Raw genomic sequence first — 25,243 nt, 5'->3', positions numbered from 1 at the left:
TGTTTCAAAAAACATTAAAAAAGAATGCTCTTCAACTTTTTAAGATAACAAACTGGGCAAACTTTGCCCTAAAAAGAAAATAAAGCAAAGGAAATTACAGGACAATTTAACTTTTAAACATGAGCAAAATCTAGGCAAAACATTAGCAAATGAAACCTAGCAGTGTATTAAAAGGAGAGTCAACTTGTGTTTATTCTAGGAATGTATGGCTGTTTTAAAAAATCTCATATAATTCACTATATTAATAGAATAAAGAAACTCCCATGATCATTTCAAGGCAGAAAAGTCTTTGATAAAATTCCACATCCATTCATGACCCAAAAAAAGCACTCTTAGAAATGAGGCATACAGTGGAAGCTCTTTTTACCTGATAAACAGTTTCTACAAAACCTACATCAAATAACACACTAAATGAATGCTGAAAGCTGTCTCTTGGGATTAGCAACAACAGAAGATTGCCTACCAAACTACTTCTGTTCAATATTGCACTGGAGGTTCAGCCAGTGCAAGAAGACCAAAAGGGAAAAAAAAAAGTATGATTAATATTTAAAACTACAAGGAGTAGGAGGGAAAAAAACAAAATGATCATTATTTGCAGGTGATATAATTATTTATAGGAAATCCAAAAAAATCTGAGTACAAATTACTAGAATTAATGAGTACATCAGGTAAGATAACCAGATAGTGGATTAAGATACAGAAACAATTTGCATTTCCATATACCAGCAATACACTGCTGAGAAACATAATTCCATGAAAACACCATTTGCATGACTACATACTTTTGCCAAAACTCATTGAATTGTACACTTGAAGTGGGTGCATTTTATCGCATGTAAATTATATCTCAAAAAAACTGTAGGGAAAAAAAGGCACATGTGCAACATCAACAAATGTACAGAAGAATCTTTAAAAGTATGGAAGAATTAATCTAACGTATATACCTTTCTGGTGAAAATTGTAAAGCTTTACTGAAAAGCACAAAATGACATTTAAATAAATGGAAAGAGAGAGCACATTCAGGACACGGAAGACATCAATTCTCCCCAATTTGATCTCTAGATCCAATGAATCTCTGATCAAAATCCAAACAGAATTTTGTGAGGGACTCAATAAGCCGATTCTAAAATTTATATGGAAGAGCAAAGGGCAAAGAATAGACAAGACCCTCCTAAAAATATTACTTAACCCCTTATAGTCACTAAGATAGTATGATGTTGCCATAAGGACAGGCCTTTGGGCCACAGGAACAGGAGAGCCCAGAACCAGACCACGCACATAGGACGCTTCATTTATGACAGCCGTGGCACATTAGGCCAGTGGGGGAATGACACATCATCCAATAAATGGCTCTGAAACAAGTTACTATGCAGATGCAAAGAGATCTCACTGATCAAAAACCTAGACAAAGCACAAGGAAGTGTGGGAGGATATGCTGTATTTTATTATATGTTTTTCTGTATTATTAAATTTCTAATTTATATGTATATACTATTTTAATAAAAGTCTTTCAAATTATTGAATGAGAAAGAAAATAAAAGATCAAGAACCCTAAGTGTTTTAAAGGGAGGTAAAAGAAGACAGATGTCTACTCCAACAGAAAAACCTGTCAACGCCCAATAAAGACTAATAATGATCAAAAACCTACTGATGGGGCGCCTGGGTGGCTCAGTGGTTAAAGCCTCTGCCTTTGGCTCAGCTCATAATCCCAGGGGCCTGGGATCAAGCCCCACATTGGGCTCTCTGCTCAGCGGGGAGCCTGCTTCCTCCCTTCTCTCTCTCTGCCTGCCTCTCTGCCTACTTGTGATCTGTCTGTCAAATAAATAAATAAAATCTTAAAAAAAAAAAAAAAACCTACTGACTTTGGGGCACCTGGGCGGCCAAGTTGGTTAAGCATCTGACTTTTGCTTTAAGCTCAGGTCATGAATTCAGGGTTGTGAGCTCGAGCCCGGTGTCAGGCTCCTTGCTGGGTATGGAGCCTGCTTAAGATTCTCTTTCTATCCTCTGCCCTTGCCCCCTCTCTAAAAACAAAACAAAACAAAACCGCTACTGACTTTATCCAGGAGGACACGTAACATCACCATTTAATTCAGAGTAAAGAATCTTAGTTTAGAGGCTGAATCTTAACACTTCCTTATTTCTCCTTCTCCTTGCTCTTCCTCTTTCTCTACTTCTCTTTTTGGTTCCTGTCTGAATTTCTTTCATTTAGCATGAATATTCAAAGAAAGTAAAAATAAAACACTCGTTTTATTTATAGAGTACAATCTTATGTTTCCTAATTTTCTCTCAATACAAAGAAGCAAATGAAGTTGATTTTCAATTCCATGTTGCCCAAACTAATTATAAAAATAACTATGGGCATTACTGCCGCAGAGAAGAAATGATCTCTACCACTGATTATGGGAGAACATACAAACAAAAAAAGGCAACCTTGCTAAAAGCAGTTCAATAATTACTCTTCAATATATTAATTAATGTTTCTGTTTGAGATCATTAATTACTTAGGCTCTGGGCTCAGCAGCTAAGCTTCCACGTAAATATTTATGGTGACTTGAAGACATGAAATCTTGAGGTCCTGAGTTCCCCCAAAAGTAAAGTAAAAACCAGAAGGTTAAATGTTCATGTTACGTAAAGTTGCTTTTATCCAAAAGGATTCAGCAAGTTCTCCATTTCAGTATAACCCACGTCCATACCTACGTGTATACTTACACTATATTTGCAAGGTCAAGTGGTTTCTCTGGTTGCTCAGGAAAAACAGGATGCGGGGGTTCTCTGGTGGGCACGCACCCCAAAGATTTACTAATTGCATGGCTCAGCTTCTTTGCAGGGGATTTCTGTGTCAAAGTAGAAAATAAGGAAATAAGAAATTAAATCTTCAAAAGAATGAAAAAGAATTTCAAAAGAACTTGGTGACAAGAACTGCAGAAAATATCTTTTGAAATAGAAGCTAAGATGCATTATAATCAACATTATTTGGACCTAGAGAAAGGAACCTACAGTTGTTCCAAGGTCACTTGTGGTCCTTCATTTCTATGCTTACTCCCTCCTTTCTACTATGCACTCTTAAGTTAATGTTAACTTCCCTTGTGAACATCTCTCTGTACCCTTTGCATGAACTCTCTCTTTTGATGCTTTTGGATCATTTTTGGTAAGATGTTATAGTTAATTTCCCAATCAGAGTCAGAAATTTTTGCTGGACTAAAATACTAAAAGGCTAAGATAATGCTGATAGCTCATGGCTTTTGAATGTTAGCAAATTAGCTGACTAAGTCACATCCCAAAACGTGCCTATTAAGAGAATATTCCCAAAATAAATGTGAGGCAGAACATTTGGTGCTAAGGGTCTGGCTATGTATACAGACACAGATGAGTGCCCTCACATTCACAGGCGGTCAGCATCAGACCCATTGACTATAAATTCACGAAGGTACGAGAATAAGCTGGCATACTAATACATTTCTCTATAAGGTAGAACGATATACAGCATATCCAAAGACTCTTGAGATCAGATTTATCAGTAAATACACCCAAAAGTAAACAATATGCCACAATTAAGTTATTCAGAATACTCACACTGGAAACCCATATATAAAGGAGGCTCATCATACACTGATATGATCGCCCACCCAATTCCCTTTAAATAACATGGTTGTTGAGATTTCCTTGGAAGGACATTAGCTGCAAAAAGGTGTAAATATTTCATTCTACTCACTCTGCAGCATACTGCCATATGTCCCGCTCCAACTGAAAAACAGAACTTGTTTGTCGTGGTGTGTGTCATATCCGTACTGCATCTCCACTGAACTTTTACATGCTGCTCGCATGTGTTAAATACACAAAATAAGCAAACTGTCTTTGCCTTTAAGACTATGTAGAGAAGGGGCCCGGGTGGCTCAGATGGTTAAGCCATGCCTTCAACTCAGGTCATGATCTCCAGGTCCTGGGATTGAGCCCCACGTCAGGCTCCTTGCTCAGTGGGGAGCCTGCTTCTCCCTCTGCCTCTGCCTCTGCTTCTCCCTGTGCTTGTGCTCTCTCTAATGAATAAATAAAATCTTTAAAGGGGAAAAAAAAAAAAAGACTAGGTAGAGAAAGACAGGGTGCCTGGGTGGCCCAGTCAGTTAAGCATCTGGCTCTTGATTTCGGCTCAGGTCATGGCCTCAGGGTCGTAGGATTGAGCCCCATGTCGAGCTCTGTGCTCAGCATGGAGTCTGCTTAAGACACTCTTCTTCTCCCTGTCCTCCCCCCTGCTCTCTCTGGATCACTCTTCCCAAAATATATCTTAAAAGAAAAAGAAAAAAAAGACTATGTAGGGAAAGTTAATACCTTTTTAATAATACAGACTGAATAATATAAATTTCTTCAGAAACTTCATATATTGGCTCCAAATCACCTACCACTAACCCCTTCAACATATTAAATTCTGGGCAAAATCTAAATGAAGCCTAATTTCCTAAAAGTCATATAAGGCAGAAACTCTAAACATTCCCTCTAAGTGGTTTCCATATAATCCTTTTACCGGATGACAGGCTGAAATGGGACTTGATCCTTCTGTTTTCTACACTGCCCCAGACCGTGTGTTACTTTTCCGCCTAACACCTCTCAAAGGCTGATAATCCCTTACAGAATAAGATCTAAATGCGCACCATCACGGTCCTTACAAAAGCCTTCATTTCTGGCTCCCACCTCTCCTCACGCCAGCATCAATGATGAGATGAGCGGTCATTTGGCCCAAAGGCCATGTTCCTGTAGGTCTCTACCTTGGCATAGGCCTTTCTGATGTTGCCCTCTGCCGGTCTAGTTTTCTGTAAGTTTCCTGCTCCATTCTCAAGACTACTTTGAAGCCTTGCCCTGGGCAGGCTTTCCTCCTGGCTCCGTTAAGTCAGAGACCACATTTCCCAGCTACCCATTTACCATGGACGTTTCCACACTATGGTGCACTTTCTATGTGACTATCTCTGTGAAACTGGTGGTCCTGAAAGGCAGGGTCTAGGTCTCATTCGACTTTATAGTCCAGACCCTGTCCTATAACAAAACATGTTATTCGAACAATTGGCCTAAATGAATTTTCTAGATTACTTCTTCCTCACCAAACCACATATGCTTATTTTTTGAGTTACAACACAAGTAGGAGACAGAGGACATCAGAGAATACCTTGATTCACCGTTATAACTAAACACTACATCTGTAATCCGGATATTAATTTCATATTTTGCTGTGTCTGAGAACAGCCGGGCCATTAGTTCACGCAGTCTTTGTGAGATGGATTATCATAGAGACTTGACTTTAGCTGCATCCTGAGCAAGAACAACCATGAAACCGCAGGTTTCATATGCATATTTTATAATAAAATTATAAATTAAATTAATACCATGATTATTAAAATAAATAATGTTTCCCTTCGTATCACCTTATAATCTCTAGCAGTATACTTGTAATGCTTTTGAAAATACTGCTTTAAAGTCAAGGTTTAAGATCAGATCCAACTTTGAGTCTCAAAAATATACACAGAAAGGTAAAATTAGTACATCAAAGTCAATTCCAAAGAATTAGAACATATCAACAGCTTTGAGATGCACAGAAAGGGAAAAAACTGAGAATAAATATATACAGGAATTAGAATATTAACTGGGCTAGGACCAGACCAAAAAGGATATATTAATCTGAAAATGTTACAGACAATGCATTCAACTAGGTTGTCTAAATATGTAAATAAATGACTTCCTTAAAACGATAAGAAAGAGTAAATTATGATACAGACCTGAAGTGAATTTTGCTATCTCGTTAGTTTAGGAGGCTAAGATTAACAAAACCTGTAAGCACGAACCCAAAAACTGCTAGACGCTCCAAGCTAGGCACATGGCCTCTCTGGCTCCTGGGCCCTAGGACAATGCCCAGGGCTTGGCAGTTGGTCACTAAATATTTACAGAAGTGAGGAAGGAAGAAAAGCGGCCGAGGTGCAGGGACGGGTGCCTTCCACAGACCTCGTTAATGCCACTCTGCCAGAGACACCACTTAACATCTCTGTACCTTTCCCGTCACTTGAACTCACAAACTAATAAATACAGGAAGAAGCCTTAACCTGAAAAGGAAAACTCCTCCCAACAGACTCTTAGGTAATGATTTTTAAAATTTGTGCATCTTCAATAATCCACATTACCTAATTTCAAAACATGTCCTACTATCTCTTAAAAATAGTACAGGTTATAATATTTTAAAACTATATCAGAATGTATAAAATGTGTATGTATAGTTTAAAAAGTTATAAAACAAATATCCACCTACCCACGATTCTGCCTGAGAAAGAGAAACATGGCAGTCACTCAAGCTTGCTGGGGGAATCTTGTGCTAACAGCCGCCTCCCCCACCACACCTGCTCCTCTCCTGGTAACCTAGATTCTGGATTTTGTATTAATCATGTCTTTGATTTTACCATTTCAGCAATTATGTACAAATAATACATGATTTATTTAACATATGTTTAAAATCTATACAGACTAAGGTACATTTTTCTGCAACTTGCTGCTTTTACCTAACACTACGTTACGGATCATCCGTATTGATTCATGTAACTCTAAGTCCTACATTTTTTCATCAACAGATTGTATTTCACTGCTTAATTACATCATAATTTATATATCCACTCCATGGCTGATGAACATTTGGGTTGTTTCCCTCTTTTCGCTCTCACTCACCGTGTGGTTATAAACGTTCTTGTCCACGTCTCCTGGTGGACATGTGTAAGAGTTTCATCAGAGTGGAATTACCTGATCGTGAGTTACGCACATTCAATTTTACTAGGCACTGCCAACTTGTTTTTACAAAGTGGTTACACTAATTTCCACTCCGTCAGCTGTGTGAGAGACTTCCTAAATCTCCACATTCTGGCTAACCCTTACTATTGTCAGATATTTTAACATTTGCCAATCTAGTGGGTGATAAATAGCAATGTGGTTTTAATTTGCAATGCCCTGATCTCCAGAAAGACTGAGCATCTTTTTGAATGTTTACGAGCCATTTGGGTTTCTTCTGTGACATGCCTTTTCCTGTCTAGTCCTGTCTTTGGTGTAATGTTTCACCAGGTTGCCTGTTTCTTATTGATTTGTAAGAGTTCTTTTTTTTTTTAAATTTTTTTTTTTTTTGATTTGTAAGAGTTCTTTTATTTTTCTTAAAGATTTTATTTATTCATTTGAGAGAATGAGAGAGCATAAGCTGGGGGCTGGGCAGAGGGTAAGGGAGGAGCAGATTTCCCACTGAGCAGGGAGCGCCATAGGGTGGCTGGATCCCAGGACCCGGAGATCATGACCTGAGCCGAAGGCAGACACTTAACCGACTGAGCTACCCAGGCACCCCATAAGAGTTCTTTATATTTTTTGTATTTTAACACTACAGAAGTTATGTCTCACAGATAACTCCTACTTTAAGGCTTGTTTTTGATGACCAGATATCTTTACCATAACTGTAGTCCCGACTTACTAATCTTTTCCTTTAAATTTTGTGCTTTTTATATCTTAAGAAATATTCCTTCCCTGAGGTTATAAAGATATTGTCCCACATTGTCTTCTAAAGTTTTATAGTTTTTCTCCTTTATACTTAATTTGATTCTACTTAGAACGGACTTTTTTGGTAAGTATGAGGAAAGAATCCAATTTTATTCTTTAGAGATAATCATTTGCCACTATTTAATAAATAGTTCATTTGTTTTCTACTCAGTATTCCATTTCTATCTCCATACAGTGCAATGTGGATTTAACTGTAGCTTCCTCATATCTTCTCAAGTAGTACCTTAAAATTTTCTTTAAGAGTGTCTTCATTATTTCTGACCCTTTGAATTGCCACTTGTTATTTTTTTTTAATATTTTATTTATTTATTTGACTGAAAGAGTGAGAGAGCACAAGCAGGGGGAGCAGTAGAGGGAGAGCGAGAAGAAGGCTCCCTGCTGAACAGGGACCCCAATGTGGGGCTTGATCCCAGGACCTGGGGATCATGACCTGAGCTGAAGGTTAGATAACCTCATATAAATAGAATCATACAGTATTTGCCTTTCTGTGGCTGGCTTCTATTACTTAGAATAATGTCCTCAAGGTTCATCCGTGTTGGAGCATGTTTCAGAATTTCTTTTCTTCGCTAAGGCTGAATAATATTCCATTGTATACCATATGGAATCATTTTGTTTATCCATTCATCCATCAATAGACACTTGAGTTGCTTTCAAGTTTCAGCTACTGTAAATAATGTTATTATGAACATGAGTGTATAAATGTCTCAAGGCTGTATTTTCAATTCTTTTGGTATATAACCAGAAGTAGAATTGTTGGTAATTCTATCTTTAATTTTTTAAGAAACCTCCATGCTGTTTCCCATAGTGGTTGCACAATTTTACAGCCCACCAAAGATGGGTTCCAATTTCTTTACATACTCACCAACACTTTTTCTTTTTTTAAATAGTAACAATCTTAATAGTTGTGAAGAATATCCCATTGTGGCTTTGATTTGCATTTCCCTAATTAGTGATTCACTTATCCTTTCGTCTGTTTGTTAGCCATTTTTATGTCACCTTTGGAGAAATGTTCATTCAAGTCCCTAACCCATTTTTCAATTGAGTTACTTGTTTTTTTGTTGTTGAGTTATAATTCTTTCTATATTCTGGATATGAACCCCTAATCAGATATACGATATGCAAATGTTTTCTCCCATTCCATCATCTGCCTCTTCACTATGTTCGGTTTGTGCCCTTTGATGCAGAGAAATTTTTAACTCTACTGATTTATCAGAAGATTCTTTCAGACTTCCTACACTGACAGTCATCTTCAAATAATGACAATTTTGTTTCCTTTCAATTCAACCATCTTTTCCGTATTTATTATGCTGCTTAGGACTACCAATGAAATGCTAAATGGAAGTGGTGACAGCCAAGCTTCTTTGTTTAATTTATAATCTTAAATAATTTCAACAGTAAATGTAATAGATACTATCAGCTTTTATAAATATATTAGGTTGCTAAGGTTTTTTGTTTAAAAGAGTTTTTTGGCCTATTTGTGTGCGCACTTAAGTTATTGATGGATATTGGGTTTTATTAAATCTTTTATGTAAATCTTTTGAAATGATTATATGGACTTAATCAATCTATGAATTTGTTTAAGTTATAATAATTTATCTTTAATTGCTGGAATAAAACCAGTGTGGTCCTGATGTATTATCTTTCACATATACTGCTAGATTCAGTTTCATATTACTTTCTTTAGGTTTTCATTCCTGTTCATGAAGACAGCTTGTAATTTTCCTTTCTTGCTGTCCTCATAAGGTTTTGGTATGGTTATGCTAGCCTCAAGAATGAAACTGGAATGCTCATTATTTTTTCTGGAATCTGGGAAGTTTTACATAATACTGGAATTCATCTTTTCTTTGAATGCTTGTTGAAACTCATATCAAGGGATGCCTGGGTGGCTCAGTGGGTTAAGCTGCTGCCTTCAGCTCAGGTCAGGATCCCAGGGTTAGGCTCCTTGCTCAGCAGGGAACCTGCTTCTCTCTCTACCTCTGCCTGACACTTGTGTGTACCTGCTTTTGTGTGCTCTCTCTGAAAAATAAATAATTAAAATCTTAAAAAAAAAAAAGAGAGAGAGACTCATTTCAAGTCATTTTGGCCTGATTTATTACTTTGTAAAGCTTTTACGCTACTCATTCAAATTCTTTAATGATTATACTATTTGGGTTTTTTATTATATCTTGAACCAGCTTTGGTAAGTAAGGTTGTCCTAGGAATTTGTTCATTATCAACTAAACGTTCAATAACCAATCTACCGGTTTTCTTCTTGTCATCTTTCTGTGAATTGATTCCTAAGCCAAATGCATTACAGTCACAGACTATAGTCTATATAATATTAATTCTCTTTTGAGGCTTCCTTAATGTGATCAATTTTTTTGTGTGTGTTTGAAAAGAATGTGTAATCATTAACTATTGGGTACTTTCAAATTTTCCATAGTTTGTTTTTTTGTCTAATGATTCTAACAATTGCTGAGAGATGTGTGTTAAGATTACCATTTTAATAATGTATTTTTCAACTTCTTATTGTGCCCTATTAATATTATTTATGTATTTTATAGCTACATTAGTAAATGTGTATTATTTCTGTGGAATTGTTAACTTCATCTTTTTATCTCTGGCAAACTATATCTGGTAAAAAAAAAAATTTTATTGTGACCAAATATACAAAGTGTACAGTGTACCAATTTACCTTCTCTGGTAAAGATTTTTGCCCTGAAATCTATTTTCTGAGATTAATAAACTTTCAATAAATTTCTTTCATTGGTACTTTGCCTGTATGTCCTTTTTATCCTTGACATTCAAACTTTTTGTATCTTTTTTTTCCCACTGTCTCTTATAAACAGCATAAAGTCCAATCTTTTAAAATATCCATTTGACAACTGCTGCTTTTTATCTGGAAAACTTAGTTAATTTACTAGTAGTAGTATACTTTTATTTATTTCTGTAGCTTATTATATCATTGTTTTATTATTTATTCTCTTACTTTCCCTATATCTTTATCTTTTCTTACTTGTTTAGGTTTTGTTTTCTTTTACTCATTTCATTTTGTTTCCATTTTTGTCAAGATACTCTTTGAGTCTACTCTTGTAATGGTTGCTTTCTGCCGTTTTTTGTCCTGAACTGGGAGCTATGGTTATTAAGAATGTAGTGTCACATACCTGACAGGGGCTTTTGCACAAAAAGGCTCATTTAGCCCTCCCTATAGTCTCATCAATTAGATGTTAAGAGTCTCAATTTGATGGCAAAGAAGTCAAACTATCACTCTTTGCAGATGATATGATACTATATGTGGAAAACCCAAAAGGCTCCACTCTAAAACTGCTAGAACTTGTACAGGAATTCAGTAAAGTGTCAGGATATAAAGTCAATGCACAGAAATCAGTTGCATTTCTTTACATTAACAACATGACAGAAGAAAGAGAAATTAAGGAGTCAATCCCATTTACAACTGCACCCAAAACTATAAGATACCTAGGAATAAACCTAACCAAAGAGGCAAAGAATCTATACTCAGAAAACTATAAAGTACTCATGAAAGAAATCGAGGAAGACATAAAGAAATTGAAAAATGTTCCATGCTCATAGATTGGAAGAACAAATATTGTGAAAATGTCTATTCTACCTAAAGCAATCTATACATTTAATGCAATCCCTATCAAAATCCCATTCATTTTTTTCAAAGAAATAGAAAAACCAATCCTAAAATTTATATGGAACCAGAAAAGACCTCGAATATTGAAAAAGAAAGCCAAAGTTGGTGGCATCACAATTCCGGACTTCAAGCTCTATTACAAAGCTGTCATCATCAAGACAGCATGGTACTGGCACAAAAACAGACACATAGATCAATGGAACAGAACAGAGAGCCCAGAAATAGACCCTCAACTCTATGGTCAACTAATCTTCGACAAAGCAGGAAAGAATGTCCAATGGAAAAAAGACAGCCTCTTCAACAAATGGTGCTGGGAAAATTGGACAGCCACATGCAGAAAAATGATATTGGACTATTTCCTTACACCACACACGAAAATAGACTCAAAATGGATGAAGGACCTCAATGCGAGACAGGAATCCATCAAAATTCTTGAGGAGAACACGGGCAGCAACCTCTTTGACCTCAACCGCAGCAACTTCTTCCTAGGAACATCGCCAAAGACAACCGAAGCAAGGGCAATAATGAACTATTGGGACTTCATCAAGATCAAAAGCTTTTGCACAAAGCTCAGGACTGGTGCCTTGGAGGCCATTCCTGTCATGTTCACTTCAAATTACTCTTGAGTCCGTCACCCTGAGTTCCAAGCCACCACTGAGGAGATCCAAGCAGAAACATAAGCCTATTAAATCCTCAGACAAGCCAGGAACCTCTACTATTTTTAAGATGAATACCTACTACAATCTTAGTTAGCATCTGTATTCTCATCCTCTAACTCAAAATCTTTCACCTGTACTCATGCCTCAACTACATTCATGTCATAGTAGTTCTCTCGCTATATGTTACTTTGAACCCACCAAAATTAGTCAATTATTATTTTACACACAATGTTTATTTACATTTACCCATATTTACCAATCCCACTGTGTGCCATTCCTTCTTGTATCCCATTTCTTCCTTGGTGCTTTAATTCATATTTTCCCCAAAGTATGTATTTTATTATTCCTTCAGCAACAGTTTATTGGTGGTAAACCACTAAGACTTTTTCCAAAAACACATCTTTTTCCTTCTTTGCTCTTGAATAGCCTAGCTAAGTACAGAATTCTTGGCTGATCTTTCAGATCTGTTCTTTAATTGCCCTTCACATTTTCCATTTCCCTATATCTGTGTTCAACATTCTATATCCTGGTTAGTTTCTTCAGATGTTTTCCATTCCCTAATTTTTGCTGTAGCTGTCTCTAATTTGCTATTTAACCCTCTTTAACCTTAGTATTTTTTTATTTCTGCAAGTTCAATTTGGCCCTTTTTCATATTGGCTTATTCCTTTCTAAAATGTCACTATTCTTAATCTACTTCTATTTCTTAATCTACTTCTTTAACGTTTTAAAGATCTATTTATTTGAGAGAGACAGAGTCCAACACGGGGCTCTATCTCACAACCATGAGAGCATGACCTGAGCAGAAATCAAGAGACCAACAGTTTACCAACTGAACCACCCAGTCGCCCCTTTAACTTATTAAATGTAGAATCTTCTACAGTTCTTGGCACACTAAAACTCCTACTTGTTGATTCTCTTGCTGCTCATTTCATAACAGAGCTTACAATTTTTGGTAACGAGTTCACTTTTAGCAGGGATTTCTTTTTGTATGGGAGTCCCATTTTACCTTTTATAGGACAGTGGAGTAGTTCCAGTCCCTCTTTTCCAAGGAGGCTGCCATTCTAAAGTCCCAGCCTTTACAAAAATATCAGTTCTATTCGCCTTTAATGGACCCACATTAGACTTCCCATGCTATGGGGGCATCAAACCCCAAACACTGGCCTAAATCCAGGATCCAGTCTGATAATTCCATGTCGCTCTCTTGGCTGATTCAAGTTACAACTTACTAAAAGCCATCTTCTATTTTCCAACCAATATTTATTTAGGTTTAACATTGTTTTCCTGCTTTCTCTGCTTCCTCTTCTCTCTTGTATCCTATTCTTACCTTCTTGATACATTTTTTTTTCCCTACTGCAGTGTATCTTTCAATTAGTTCTCTCAGTAAAAGGCTGTCAAAATCCTTCAAGTGTGAAAATGTTTTTATGGTGCCCTCATTACTGAAAGACAGTTTGCAGGGGGAGAGAATTTTTGGTTCCAACTTATTTTCTCTCAGCATCTTGAAAACATTGTGCCACTGTTCTATTAACACCAGCGATGAAGTCTAATATCATTTGGATTCTCAATCTTTTCTGTCTGGTGTCTCATGTGAACTTCTCTTCATTGTTATCACTGCAATACAGGTATGTGTTTTTGTATTGTTTCTTTTCCAAAATGTATTCTTCTCGACAGTTAGCAGCTCTTTCCACCTAAGGGCTCACGTACCTCAGCTCATTTTCTTCCCTTGCAACTCCTGTTGGATAAATACTGTAACTTCCATACGGTCCTAAATGCCTCAACCTTTGTTTCAAACTCTTACATCTCTTGATCCTGGGCTTTGAGAGAATTTCTCACCCTGTTTTCGTTCACTGATTTGTTCTTCAGCTATATCCAGTTTGCTATAGCCTACCCAATGAGCCTGTTCAACCACCACATTCTTCATTTTCATTATTGCTGACCATTTCCTAACTTCTGCTTCTTGGAGTGAGCATGAAAGTCTAGCCCTGCTCCTCTAAGGAAATTAAACTGACTTATTTTTAAAGTGTCTTTTCTCATTGCTCTGCCTGCTAAAGTATAGTTCTCCTAATGATATTTCGCTGTGCTAGGCTTCCTCTGGGTATTCATGGCTCTTGGCCATGGAGACATCTCCCACAGGACTGTTCAGTCACCATCTTAGCCAGCAGCAGCCTTCTAGCCAGGGGACCTCATGTTGAATCTGTTCTGACAAAGAAGGCAGGGCAGCTTCCGGGTCACGGCAATAGTGATGACCTCACAGTGTAAGGCAGTGTGAGCGACTCCTTTCTGCAACTTCTCATTTAATACATATTTCCTTTGCTTAAAGATGTCTGGTCTGGAAAATTCCTTTTCTTTTCCATCTTGAAAGGGAATTTATTCATCTAACTTAAAGTTTTATCATTTCAATGGATCTGGTGCAGAAGGAGAAAGAGGTAGCATGTGTTTGGTCAACCATCTCAAAACTGGATCCTTTATTTCTTTAACTATCATCTCCCTGCATTCTCTTCAGTTTCCTTCTGGAACCCTTACTAGATGGCAATCCTCCATTTACCCTCCAAGTCTTAGTTTTCTTTTCTATTATTTTGTCCTCTCATGATGGGCTTAGGAACACTTCTACGCTCTAGTTTCCAGCTCATAAATTTGCACTTCAGCTGGAAAAACTGTCAGTTAGTCTACTGAGTCTCACCTTGACAATCAAAATTTTAATTTCCCAGATCAATACTTATTCTCGGTAGATAAAATAACTGACCATCTCTCTCCAAGCTTTCAACTATACATATTATAAAATCTATTTATTCTATTAATTCTATTTATTCTATTAATTCTATGTCTGAGATGAAGTCTTCTCTTCTCTCCTCTTATTTCCTCTTGGTTTCGGTGATGTTTAGTAAAGTGCTCATCTTTGGGGTGCCTGGCTGGCTCAGTCAGTATAGCATGCAACTCTTGATCTCAGGGTTTTAAGTTCAAGCCCCACACTGGGTGTGGAGTCTACTCAAGAAAAAGAAGAAGAAAGAAAGAAAGAAAAAAGTGCTCATCTTTGTCATCAAGGCTCTGTTCACATGGTCTATTCGTATGCACTGCCTGCTCAGAGGGGAGGAGGGTTTTCAATGAGAGTGAAGGAGGGACAGGAGGTACCATCTCATGGGAAAGATCTGTATCTATCTTCTGAGCCCGGGAGCTTCTTGTTCTCCTGGACTTCATCAAGCACCTGGGACTCAGCCCTGTCTCTCCAACCCCAGTTCCTGCAGATACTGCATCTGCCCGAGACTCCTCCATCACCATGCAATGGTACCAGTCACTCTTGGACTTGTTCTGAGCCCTTCACAGCTCCCTATCACAACTACTCCCCAATGAAAGTAGCCGCTGTTCTTCCAGATGCTATTCTTATCCTGAGCCACAATACTTTCTTAACCTTGTTTTGGACCAAGGTTTTCTTTTGCAAACAGATCCCATGTACTTTTCATGGGGATTCTTCACAGTCTGGAGCCTAGCATGGGTTTTCCTTCCTTCCCCCCTCTAGTATACTTGCAGATTATTTTAAAAATTCTAATGTATCATTTCTAACTATTTGGCACAAGAAAAAAGCTATGGCAGGTCCTCAGTCCACCATCTTGAAATAAAATATCCACTTCTTTTTTTAAATTAAAGTTAATAAAAATTTATTTTGAAAATTTCATAATAACTCTCGTGCTATATTATTTTTGGACTTCAGAATAACTCCTTCAGAAAGTAAAAAACTGGAATTACCAAGTTCCAGTTTAACTTAATTTCTTAAAGTATAATTTTGATGGATTACTGTACGAGAGAAATGTAATCCTGGTAATTTTTGTTACTCTTCCAAAATTTAAGAGTATTAGCTCTCTAACAGTTATAAAAGTGTGGTTAGGAGGATAAAATGTAATTAGTTCACATATGGCTTCCGAAATGTGCTTATAGTTACAACAACCTCCTAACCCACAAAAAAAGGGAACCACTGCTGTTCCAACCGGTCCAATGAGAGATATGGTAAGAGCTGCGTAAAGAAGAGCAGTATCGGGGCACCTGGGTGGCTCAATGGGGTAAGCCTCTGCCTTCGGCTCAGGTCATGATCCCAGAGTCCTGGGATCAAGCCCCACATCAGGCTCTCTGCTCAGCAGGAAGTCTGCTTCCCCATCTCTCTGCCTACTTGTGATCTCTGTCTGTCAAATAAATAAAATCTTAAAACAAAAAAAAAGAATATTATTATTTCTAATTCTCTTATGGAGCAGCACAACTCTTAACATATTGTTTGAAGAACGTGGGACTGTGAGCTGCCAGTTAAAGCTACAGAGGAAGAAGGGTCTACCCATGGTGTCAGACTGATGTTTTGTAGGGCAGTCCGCGACTCAGGGCAGGATTTTCACTGTTGTGTATACTGTGAAGGGTGTCAACTCCCACATAAAACTGAATACTTTCCACTCAGGCCAGCTTGTTAGGACAACTCAGGAGCAAAGTTTGGCCTTGAAATGTGTTTCTGTCTGTATGCATTCACAAGTTTTTCAGGTTTTTTTCTTTTCTTTCTTTCCTTTTTTTTTGCTTTCTTTTTTTTGTTTGTTTGGTTTTTTTTTAGTTTAAATTCAATTAGCCTCCTGAAGCACAAACAACTGCTCCATTAAATGCAGGAAATTAAAACGGAAAAAGTTGTCTCCACAATAGCTAAACTGTGCGAAGAGCCAAGATGTCCGCTGACAGACAAGACGAATGGGACTTCATTAGCATCATTAGCATCAGGTGTAGAGTTCCGTAATTCATCAGTTGTATTCATCAGTTGTATTCATCAGTTGAACACCCAGTGCTCATCACCCAATCACCCTCCTTAATGCCTATCACCCAATCACCCCGTCCTCCACCCACCTCCCCTCTAGCCACCCTCAGTTTGTTTCCTGTAGTTAAGAGTCCCTCATGGCTTTTCTCCATCTCTGATGACTTCCGTTCAGTGTTCCCTTCCTTCCCCTGTGATCCTCTGTGCTATTTCTTATATTCCACCTATGAGTAAAACCGTAGGATAACTGTCTTTCTCCTACTGACTTATTTCACCCAGCATAATCCCCTCCAGTTCCATCCATGTTGACGTAAATGGTAAGTGTTCACCCCTTCTGATGACTGAGTGATAGTCCCTTGTGTACACAGACCACATCTTCTCTATCCATTCGTCTTGTCTGTCAGCGGACATCTTGGCTCTTCGCACAGTTTAGCTATTGTGGAGACAACTTTTTCCGTTTTAATTTCCTGCATTTAATGGAGCAGTTGTTTGTGCTTCAGGAGTGCTCCTGTCACCCCCGGGCTCGGTATGTGGGGAGCCATAAATACTGCCCTGGCGATCATGGCATCCCCAGGAATGTTGGTCTGTTGATGTTGAATTCCTACAAATCTGTCTTCTTTTTCACCTGAAAGAGGAGCTCGAGCGATCTGCTGCTCAATCCAGATACCGCTCTTCTTTTTTTTTTTTTTTAAGACTTTATTTATTTATTTGACAGAGATCACAAGTAGACAGAGAGACAGGCGGAGAGGGGGAAGCAGACTCCCTGCTGAGCAGAGAGCCAATGTAGGGCTCCATCCCAGGACCCTAAGATCATGACCTGAAGTACCCCAGAAGTAATATATTCTTTATAAATGAAGAGGCAGATAAACACAAAGCTCATACAGGGCTGGTGGGAGTATACGGGGTCAAGTCACCCGGGAAAGCCATTTTGAAATACCCAGTAAACCTGAAGATGCATGGGCCTTGAACCCACGGGCCCTTGGTTCCACTCCTAAAAACAGACCCTAGAAAAGTTCCACCCTGCACACAATGACCTGTACCAGAAAATCCACTAAAAATTTGTTTGGAAACGTAGAAAATCAGAAACAAGCTAAATGTCAATCAATAGGAGAGTAAATCAAATGTGGTATATTAACAGAATTGAATTCTAAATGGCATTAAGAATAACCACATCAACACATGGAGAGCATTTAAAAAACAATGCAAGTATCCATAAATCATCTTTTGAAATTTCAAAAAAAAAATGCAAGTAAAAAGGAAGCTGCAGGAAAAAAATATATATGCACTAGGATGCTCTTTTGATAATTTTAAAAATATAAGAAACCACGCTATATATTCAATAGTCACACTGATGCGTATAACAAAAAATACACAAATATGAATGGAAATGCTAAACACCAAAATCAAAATAGAGGTTCTCTCTGAGGAGAAAGAATGGGATATATTACAGACTTCTTTCTGTATCTGTATACAAAAATCGATTTCACCTATTTTGACTGCTACATATACAGAATTTCATAGGTAAAGTTATGTACACACCATAACAAATTTAACTGTTTTGCTACTATTGGATATTTTAGCCATTTCCTTTTTTGGTGGGGGGGCAGGGAGAGGTAGGCTATGACAAATAACGCTGATATGATAGCCTCATACAGAAATCCTAATACACTTGGTACAAATGTTTCTATGGAAGAATTCCTAGAAGGGGAATTGTTGGGTCAAGGGTTATAGTCATTTAAAATTTTATTTTTCAAATGTATCCATTCACACTCCTGCCAAGAGTCTTCTAGAATATTCTTCTCCACATTCCTTCCAGAACTGGATCTTATCACCCTCGTAAGTGTCGGGTGGGCCTAAAATGAACATGTTCATGACGAAAAGTGGTTTAAAAACTGGAACAAATAGGAAATGCCAACTTTTAGAAAGCTCTTTAGGGGCGCCTGGTTGGCTCAGTGGGTTAAGCCTCTGCCTTCGGCTCAGGTCATGATCTCAGGGTCCTAGGATCAAGCCCTGCATCAGGCTCTCTGCTCAGCAGAGAGCCTGCTTCCCCCCCAACCCCGCCTGCCTCTCTGCCTGCTTGTGATCTCTGTCTGTCAAATAAATAAATAAAATCTTAAAAAAAAAAAAAAGAAAGCTCTTTAATAAGCACGGAGGTGTAAGGGCTAATAACACACTGAGACCGGGGGATGTAATGGAACAGACAGACAAACGAGCAAATGCAGCTGCAGGGAAAGTGGAGAGGGCGCTCAGGTGCCACAGCAGAGCACGGGCAGACGTATCCATCAGCCTGGGGGCCCAGGGAGAGAGGCAGCAGCTAAGCCGAATCGCAAAGGCTCTGCAGAAGGTGGCAAAGTGGGGAGGAGAGGAGGAAAAAGGCAGCCTGAACAATAGACTCAAAGACAGAAAGGTAAGAAACACGGTAGAACACGCACCTCAAACAGTTCAGTACTGTAGAGGGCTGCCTGTGAGCCAAGCATATAAATAAAAGTCCCAGACCAAAGACATAACTGTAAAGGCTTTCACAACAGGACCCCCTAAAAGGGAACTTCAGGATGTAATAAATCACCTGGTTTACAAGTACACACAGAGGAGCCAGAGCTCTGGCTCAAAGGCAGTGACAGGCTACCTGGCAGGACAGAACAAGGAAGTGTGACTGATACTTCAGGTTTTGGCAAACAAAGGGCCTAGTCAGCTAAAACCAAAAGGAGCAGAGCACGGAGTCCTGCAGAAGCAGACTGACAGACAGAGTCCCAAGAAAGAGAGGCTGGGGGTGGGAAAACCAAGACCTGCATGTACCTCTGTGCACAGCCCTACTTTCCGGGGCCTGGAATGGAACAGGCACAAGAAATGTGTTTGGAAGGATGACCAGGGCAGAGAGATCTTTGCCTGGCTTAGATCACCAACTGTGTGACTACTCCTGGATAACCGTTATCTGCAGAGGTCGTCACAAATACAGCTACAGGTCAGGGCGGGAGGAGAGCCAGGAGTCCACGAACAGCATCCATGATACAAACACACCGAAGTCAGGAACCCGAGAATACCACCACTATTACTCAGTACTGCTCCAAAACAGGGTTTCCCAAACTTGCCTAAAGATTTAAAAAAAAAAAAATTAAATTTTCCTGGACTACTTGTTTTAAAAAATAAAATAAAACAAAACAGGTTCTTCTGCCTCAACCCAGACCTACAAAGATAAAATTCCCAGGGGTAGAGGCCTTGCATTTTGTATATTTAATAAGCTCCCCAATTGATTCTTTTCAGATAAATTTAGGAAACACTACTCTAGAAGTTCCTACCAACACAAAGAGGTTAAATTTACAAAGTTACTGTTTCCTATAGTTGATACAGGTGCCAACTTAGAAGTCCAAGAAAATTGACGGAAAAATTATTAGAATTATGTATTGACCAAAAAGCCAGTGAGACTTCCAGAGGGAAATGTCCATTAGATCATTCAATAGATGAGTCTTAACCTGGATAAGAAGCCTGGGCTGGAATTAAGAATTGCAGAGATCGATCCATGTCTAGGGGGATCATTTAAAAATCTGGAATTGTGTGAAAACAGAGGGATGGCATCTGAAGAGAAGAAAACATGGCTCAGGAGAGATGCCACGGAACACAATATCTGGTTTATCAGAGCTCATCAAAAGGTTTCATCACTAACACATGAACATCCCATCACTGAACCTACTGCAGTCACTAAATGGAGAGCAAAGGTAACAAACATACCCCCACATGTACTAAACTTCTATAGAGAAACGGTTCTACCCTAAGTCTGCACCACTAGCTTCAGAAAACACCAGTTTATACAGGCAACAATCCCTGATGTATGTGAGTTAATCCACACTACAGGGTCATATGGACCCACACAGGGAAGCAGGGGACACATTCTGCAGTTCAGCTCTGGCTGCCACTTGTAAGAATTGGAAAAGATCTAAAGCAGGAGAAAAGGCTGCCGGGCTGGGGGCGGGTGGCGGGTGGAGGGGGTGGGGAGTCAGGTCCGTGGGAGGAAACCGCTAATTTGAAGCAATGTTTGGGTTAAGTCATGTTTCTCTGCAATGGAAAACCTCCCTGTGATCTCTTCGCTCTAAGAATAATCAAGCTGGCTGAAAAAAAAAAAAAAAAGCCTTATTGTTCATAAACTCTACACCAATACTTTCGTTGATAAGCAACCATCTTTTTAAACAGCTGGGTCCATTTCAAATGTTCTGCTTTCAAACTCAGCACTTTTGCAGCTGTAAATGGATTTAAGAATAAATAGTGCATCCAAATACCATAGTAGAGCGGGGGCAATGTTCAGATGCTGAAAAAAGCCGTATTTAAAACTCCCGATCAACCTACTGAAAATGCTGAAAACTGCTATCAGGATATCTCCAGCCTGTTTGTTCTCTCCAGCGCCTCCCTTCTCCTTCTCAGATGGCACCACAGAGGCCAAGGTTCAGAGGGCGCATCTTGGTCAAAGAGGCCAGGAGAACTATAGGGCACTTCTCCGCAGGCTTCATACCACAGGGACAGGAGCTAAGACGGGCACCAGGGCTCTGCGAGTGCCTGGCAAGCCCTCTCCCGACTCGCACTAGGGGCAGCGCCTCGGTCTGCGCTGGACGCCACCTGTAACTGCTTCCAGCACGAGCTTTGTCATAAGGTTGTCACACCATGCATGTTTGTCAGAAATCCAAGACTCCCACTCCGACGCTTGCTCCCATAAGACCCGGGAATACCCTCCCACGGCCCCATATCACACTAATCCTGGACTTCATTCTACGTGCCTTCACAGTCCGCAGCCCATCTCCCCTCTCTGGCAGAGAATTCTCTTTTCCGAGCGTTACTCCACCTTCTCACCTGGGAGGACATCTGCTTTCCCCGACGGCTCAGCTGTCCCTGTGGCCATTCAAGAGGCAGCTGCTTTCTCTCTCAGACCCTCAAACTGCTGAAATTCTCCTAGAATCTCCTGCTGCTCTCACATCATGCTTCCTTTGCCTTAAAACCCCAGTTTTGGTGTGTAAGCCTGACGATTCACAGACCTGTATCCCTGGGGCTAACAATACATTATATGTTCATAAAAAAATTTTTTAAAAAAAACAACAACCCAGTTTTGAATGTCACATCATCAGACCAAAATGCTAAGTATCTGTCTGTAGTGGAGTCCAACATGACAATGGCCACAATTCCTGCTGATTCCAACATCCACAGAGCTGACCTTTCCCATATACTATAGTGGGTTGAATGGCGGGCCCCAAAGATACATCCACATCCTCATCTCTGGAACCTGAGAACATCGCCCGAGATGGCAAAAAAAGGTGAACAGAACCATTAATGGCAAAACACAATTAAGCTGAGGATCTTGAGACAAAGAGTTTATCCTAAATTATCTGGGTGGCCCCAAATGCAATGAGCTGTATCCTCATAAAATAGACAATAAAAGAAAAGAGAAAGAAGAGGAAGGGGGCATGTGACCAGTGATGCAACCACAGGTCAAGAAATGCCAACAACCACCAGAAGTGAGAGCAGGCAAAGAATGGTGCAACGGTTAATTTCATGTCAACTTGCTGGGCTATGAGATGCCCGGATATTTGGTCAGACGTTATTTTGAGTGATCCTGTGAGGGTGTTTTTGGATGAGATTGACATATAAGTTGGTAGACCAAGTAAAGCAGAATCTCCTCCCTAATGCGAGAGGGCTTCATCCAATTAGTTGAAGACCTGAGTAGAGCAAAAGGCTGAACCTGGCCCAAATAAGAGAGAATTCCTCTGGCCTGATTGCCTTTGAACTAGGATGCTGGCTTTTTCCTGTCTTCAGAGTTGAATGGAAACGTGCTCTTCTTGGGCTTGGAGGCCGTCAGCCAGAACGCAGACATCAATGGTTCTCCAAGTTCCAAAGCTGTCAGACCGACCCTGGCACGCGACCTCCAGCTCTCCTGGGTCTCCAGCTTGCTGAGTCAACCTGCACACCTTGAGACTTGTCAGCCTCCATAGCTGCATGAACTAATTCCTTATAATAAATCCCCTTATATAATATATACGTATAAATATACATAATACATGTCCAGATTCTGTTTCTCTGGAGACCTCGAATACAAACGGATTCTTCCTTAGAGTCTCCACAGGGAGTGTGGGCATCTTGACTTCAAATCTATGGTATTCAGAGCTTCTGCTTTAAGTCACCAAGTCTGTAATAATTTGTTCTGGCAGCTATAGGAAACTCATACACTGCTCTCCCTTGAAATCACCTTCGACAACCTTTCCCCTCCTCGACATCAGCCACCAGCCTCACAGTCACATCCTGGAACATGTTACTGCCAATGACTGTGCATCGCCGAAAATCTCGATCGCAAGCACCCTACTCTCCTACAAACTGCTGCCCGTGTAGCTCACTTCTCCAAGGACCCGCTTCCAACACAACTTCAATGCCAACCAGTCCTCTTCTTCACAGAGCCTACCACTTTCCCCTGGTCCCTCGTCTCCCTCAAGGCCTCATTTCTCCTTTAATCCCCTACACACCATGGCCCATTACTATAATCATTTCCTTGCACGCTCTCCAACCACCCCCTGCCAGCTCTCTCCCTTGGTCATACTATCTAAATCCCGACTTGATTCACTCTGCCCCTCCACCCTCTACACACTGGGGAAGTCAATACCCAACTCTGCTGACTGGTCAGACTCTGAATTTATAACCACCAACCTCAAGTTAGTCATTCCAATCTCAGTTTAAATGTCACTTCTTCAAAAAAGCTTTCCCTGACCAAGTTAAAAAAAAAACAAACAAACCAATAGCTTTATTGAGATATAATTTACATACCATAAAATTACCCTTTTAACATTACAATTCAGTGGTTTTTAGTATACTGAAAGAGTTGTACAACCATAACTAATATCTCATTTCAGAACATTTTCTTCACCCCGAAAAGAAATCCAATACTCATTGGCAGTCACACCCCCCACCTCCCTCTCCCCAACCCTTGGCAACCACCAATCTGCTTTCTGTCTCTTTGCATTTGCCTATTCTGGACATTTCACATAAATGGAGTCATACAGTATGTGACATTTTGTGTCTGACTTCTTTCACTTGGCAGTTTCAAGGTTCGTCCATGTTTTAGCATGGAGCCGTCCTTCATTTCCTTTTCTTGTCTAATAATAGTCCGTTATATTGACATATATTGTGCTCATCCATTCTTCAGTTGACCGATATTTGGGTTTTTCCACTTTTCAGCTATTTTGAATAATGCTGCTATGAACAATCATAAACGAGTTTTTGTGTGCACGTGTATTTTCAATTCCCAAAGGAGAATTCTCAATTCTCACCCGGGAGTGCCGGACCACATCGTAACTATGTTAAACATTTTGAGGAACTACTAAACTGGTTTTCCACAGTGGATAAATTTCACATTCCTATCACCAGTATGACCGGGGCTCCTCCTTCTTCACGTTCTCATCACCACCAGTTATTGTCAATCTTTTCTTCTTTTAACCCTTGTGGTGTGGATGAAGTGGCATCTCACACGGCTCTGAGTAGACATTCCCTAATGACTGACGACACTGAGCTTCTCGTCCATGTGCTTATCGGTCATTTGTGTATCTTCTTTGATGAAATGTCTATTCAGATCCTTTACCCACGTTCCCCCTAAAGCTAACTTACTTTTTTTTTTTCATTGTAAAACCCCACGATGGAAAACTGGCCATCTCAACCATAACTTCGGTCGTGTTAAGTACATTCACCCTGTTGTGAAACGGATCTCCCAAACCTGTTCATCTTGCAAATCTGAAACTCTGTACTGATCACACAACTCTCTCTCTTTCCCCCACCCCCAGCTCCTGGTAACCACCACTCTACTTTACCTTTGCTCATGTTTAAATTGGGTTATTTGGTGGTTTTTGTTGAGTTTTAAGAATTCCTTGTAATTCTGGATAGAAGTCCCTTATCAGATATATGATTTCCAAGTATTTCCTCCTTTTCAGTGAATTGCCTTTTTACTGTCTTGATGGTGTTCTCTGAAGCATCAACTTTTTAATTTCGATGAAGTTCAATTACCTATTATTCTTCTGTTGCTTGTGCTTTTAGTATCATTATCTAGGAAGGTACAGTGTACCCCAAGGTCACAAAAATCTATGCCTATGTTTTGTTCTAAGAGTAGTTTTAGCTCTTACATTTAGGTTTTGAGTTAATTTTTTTGTATGGTATTAGGTAGGAATCTGGTTTCATTCTTTTGCATACAGATATCCATTGTCCCAGTACCATTTTTTTTTTTTAAGATTTTATTTATTCAACTGACAGAGAGAGAGACAGCAAGAGAGGGAACACAAGCAGGGGGAGTGGGAGAGGGAAAAGCAGGCTTTCCACTGAGCAGAAAGCCCTATGTGGGGCTTGATCCCATGACCTGAGTTGAAGGCAGATGCTTAACGATGCTACCCAGGAGACCCTAGCACCGTATTTTGAAAAAAATATTCTTCTGCTCCTGAATAGTCCTGTCACCCTTGCTGAAAAATCTATCAACAACAAATGTAAGGGCTTATTTTTGAACTCTCAATTCTGTCCCATTAATCTATCTATACATTTAACCTCATGCAAGTACTACAATGTCTTGATTACTATTTTATTACTGATACAAGTTTTAAAGACAGGAAG

At 39.4% G+C, this 25,243-nt stretch overlaps 1 protein-coding gene across 7 annotated transcripts in view; it reads right to left on the bottom strand.

Moving 5' to 3' along the window:
* The window catches only part of DTNB (dystrobrevin beta), a 232,458-nt gene that overhangs the window by 110,018 nt on the left and 97,197 nt on the right, over positions 1 to 25,243 (bottom strand). For all 7 annotated transcript variants that reach the window (XM_044261953.1, XM_044261956.1, XM_044261957.1 and 4 more), the window contains exon 10: positions 2,710 to 2,834. In XM_044261953.1, the coding sequence (XP_044117888.1) occupies positions 2,710 to 2,834 (125 nt within the window). The remainder of the gene's footprint in view (positions 1 to 2,709; positions 2,835 to 25,243) is intronic.

This window comes from Neovison vison, chromosome 8, assembly GCF_020171115.1.
Source record: "Neovison vison isolate M4711 chromosome 8, ASM_NN_V1, whole genome shotgun sequence".
In the NCBI taxonomy this organism is placed as follows: Eukaryota; Metazoa; Chordata; class Mammalia; order Carnivora; family Mustelidae; genus Neogale; species Neogale vison.
The sequence above is the reverse complement of the archived record's forward strand: the minus strand, read 5'-3'. Positions and strand labels throughout refer to the sequence as shown.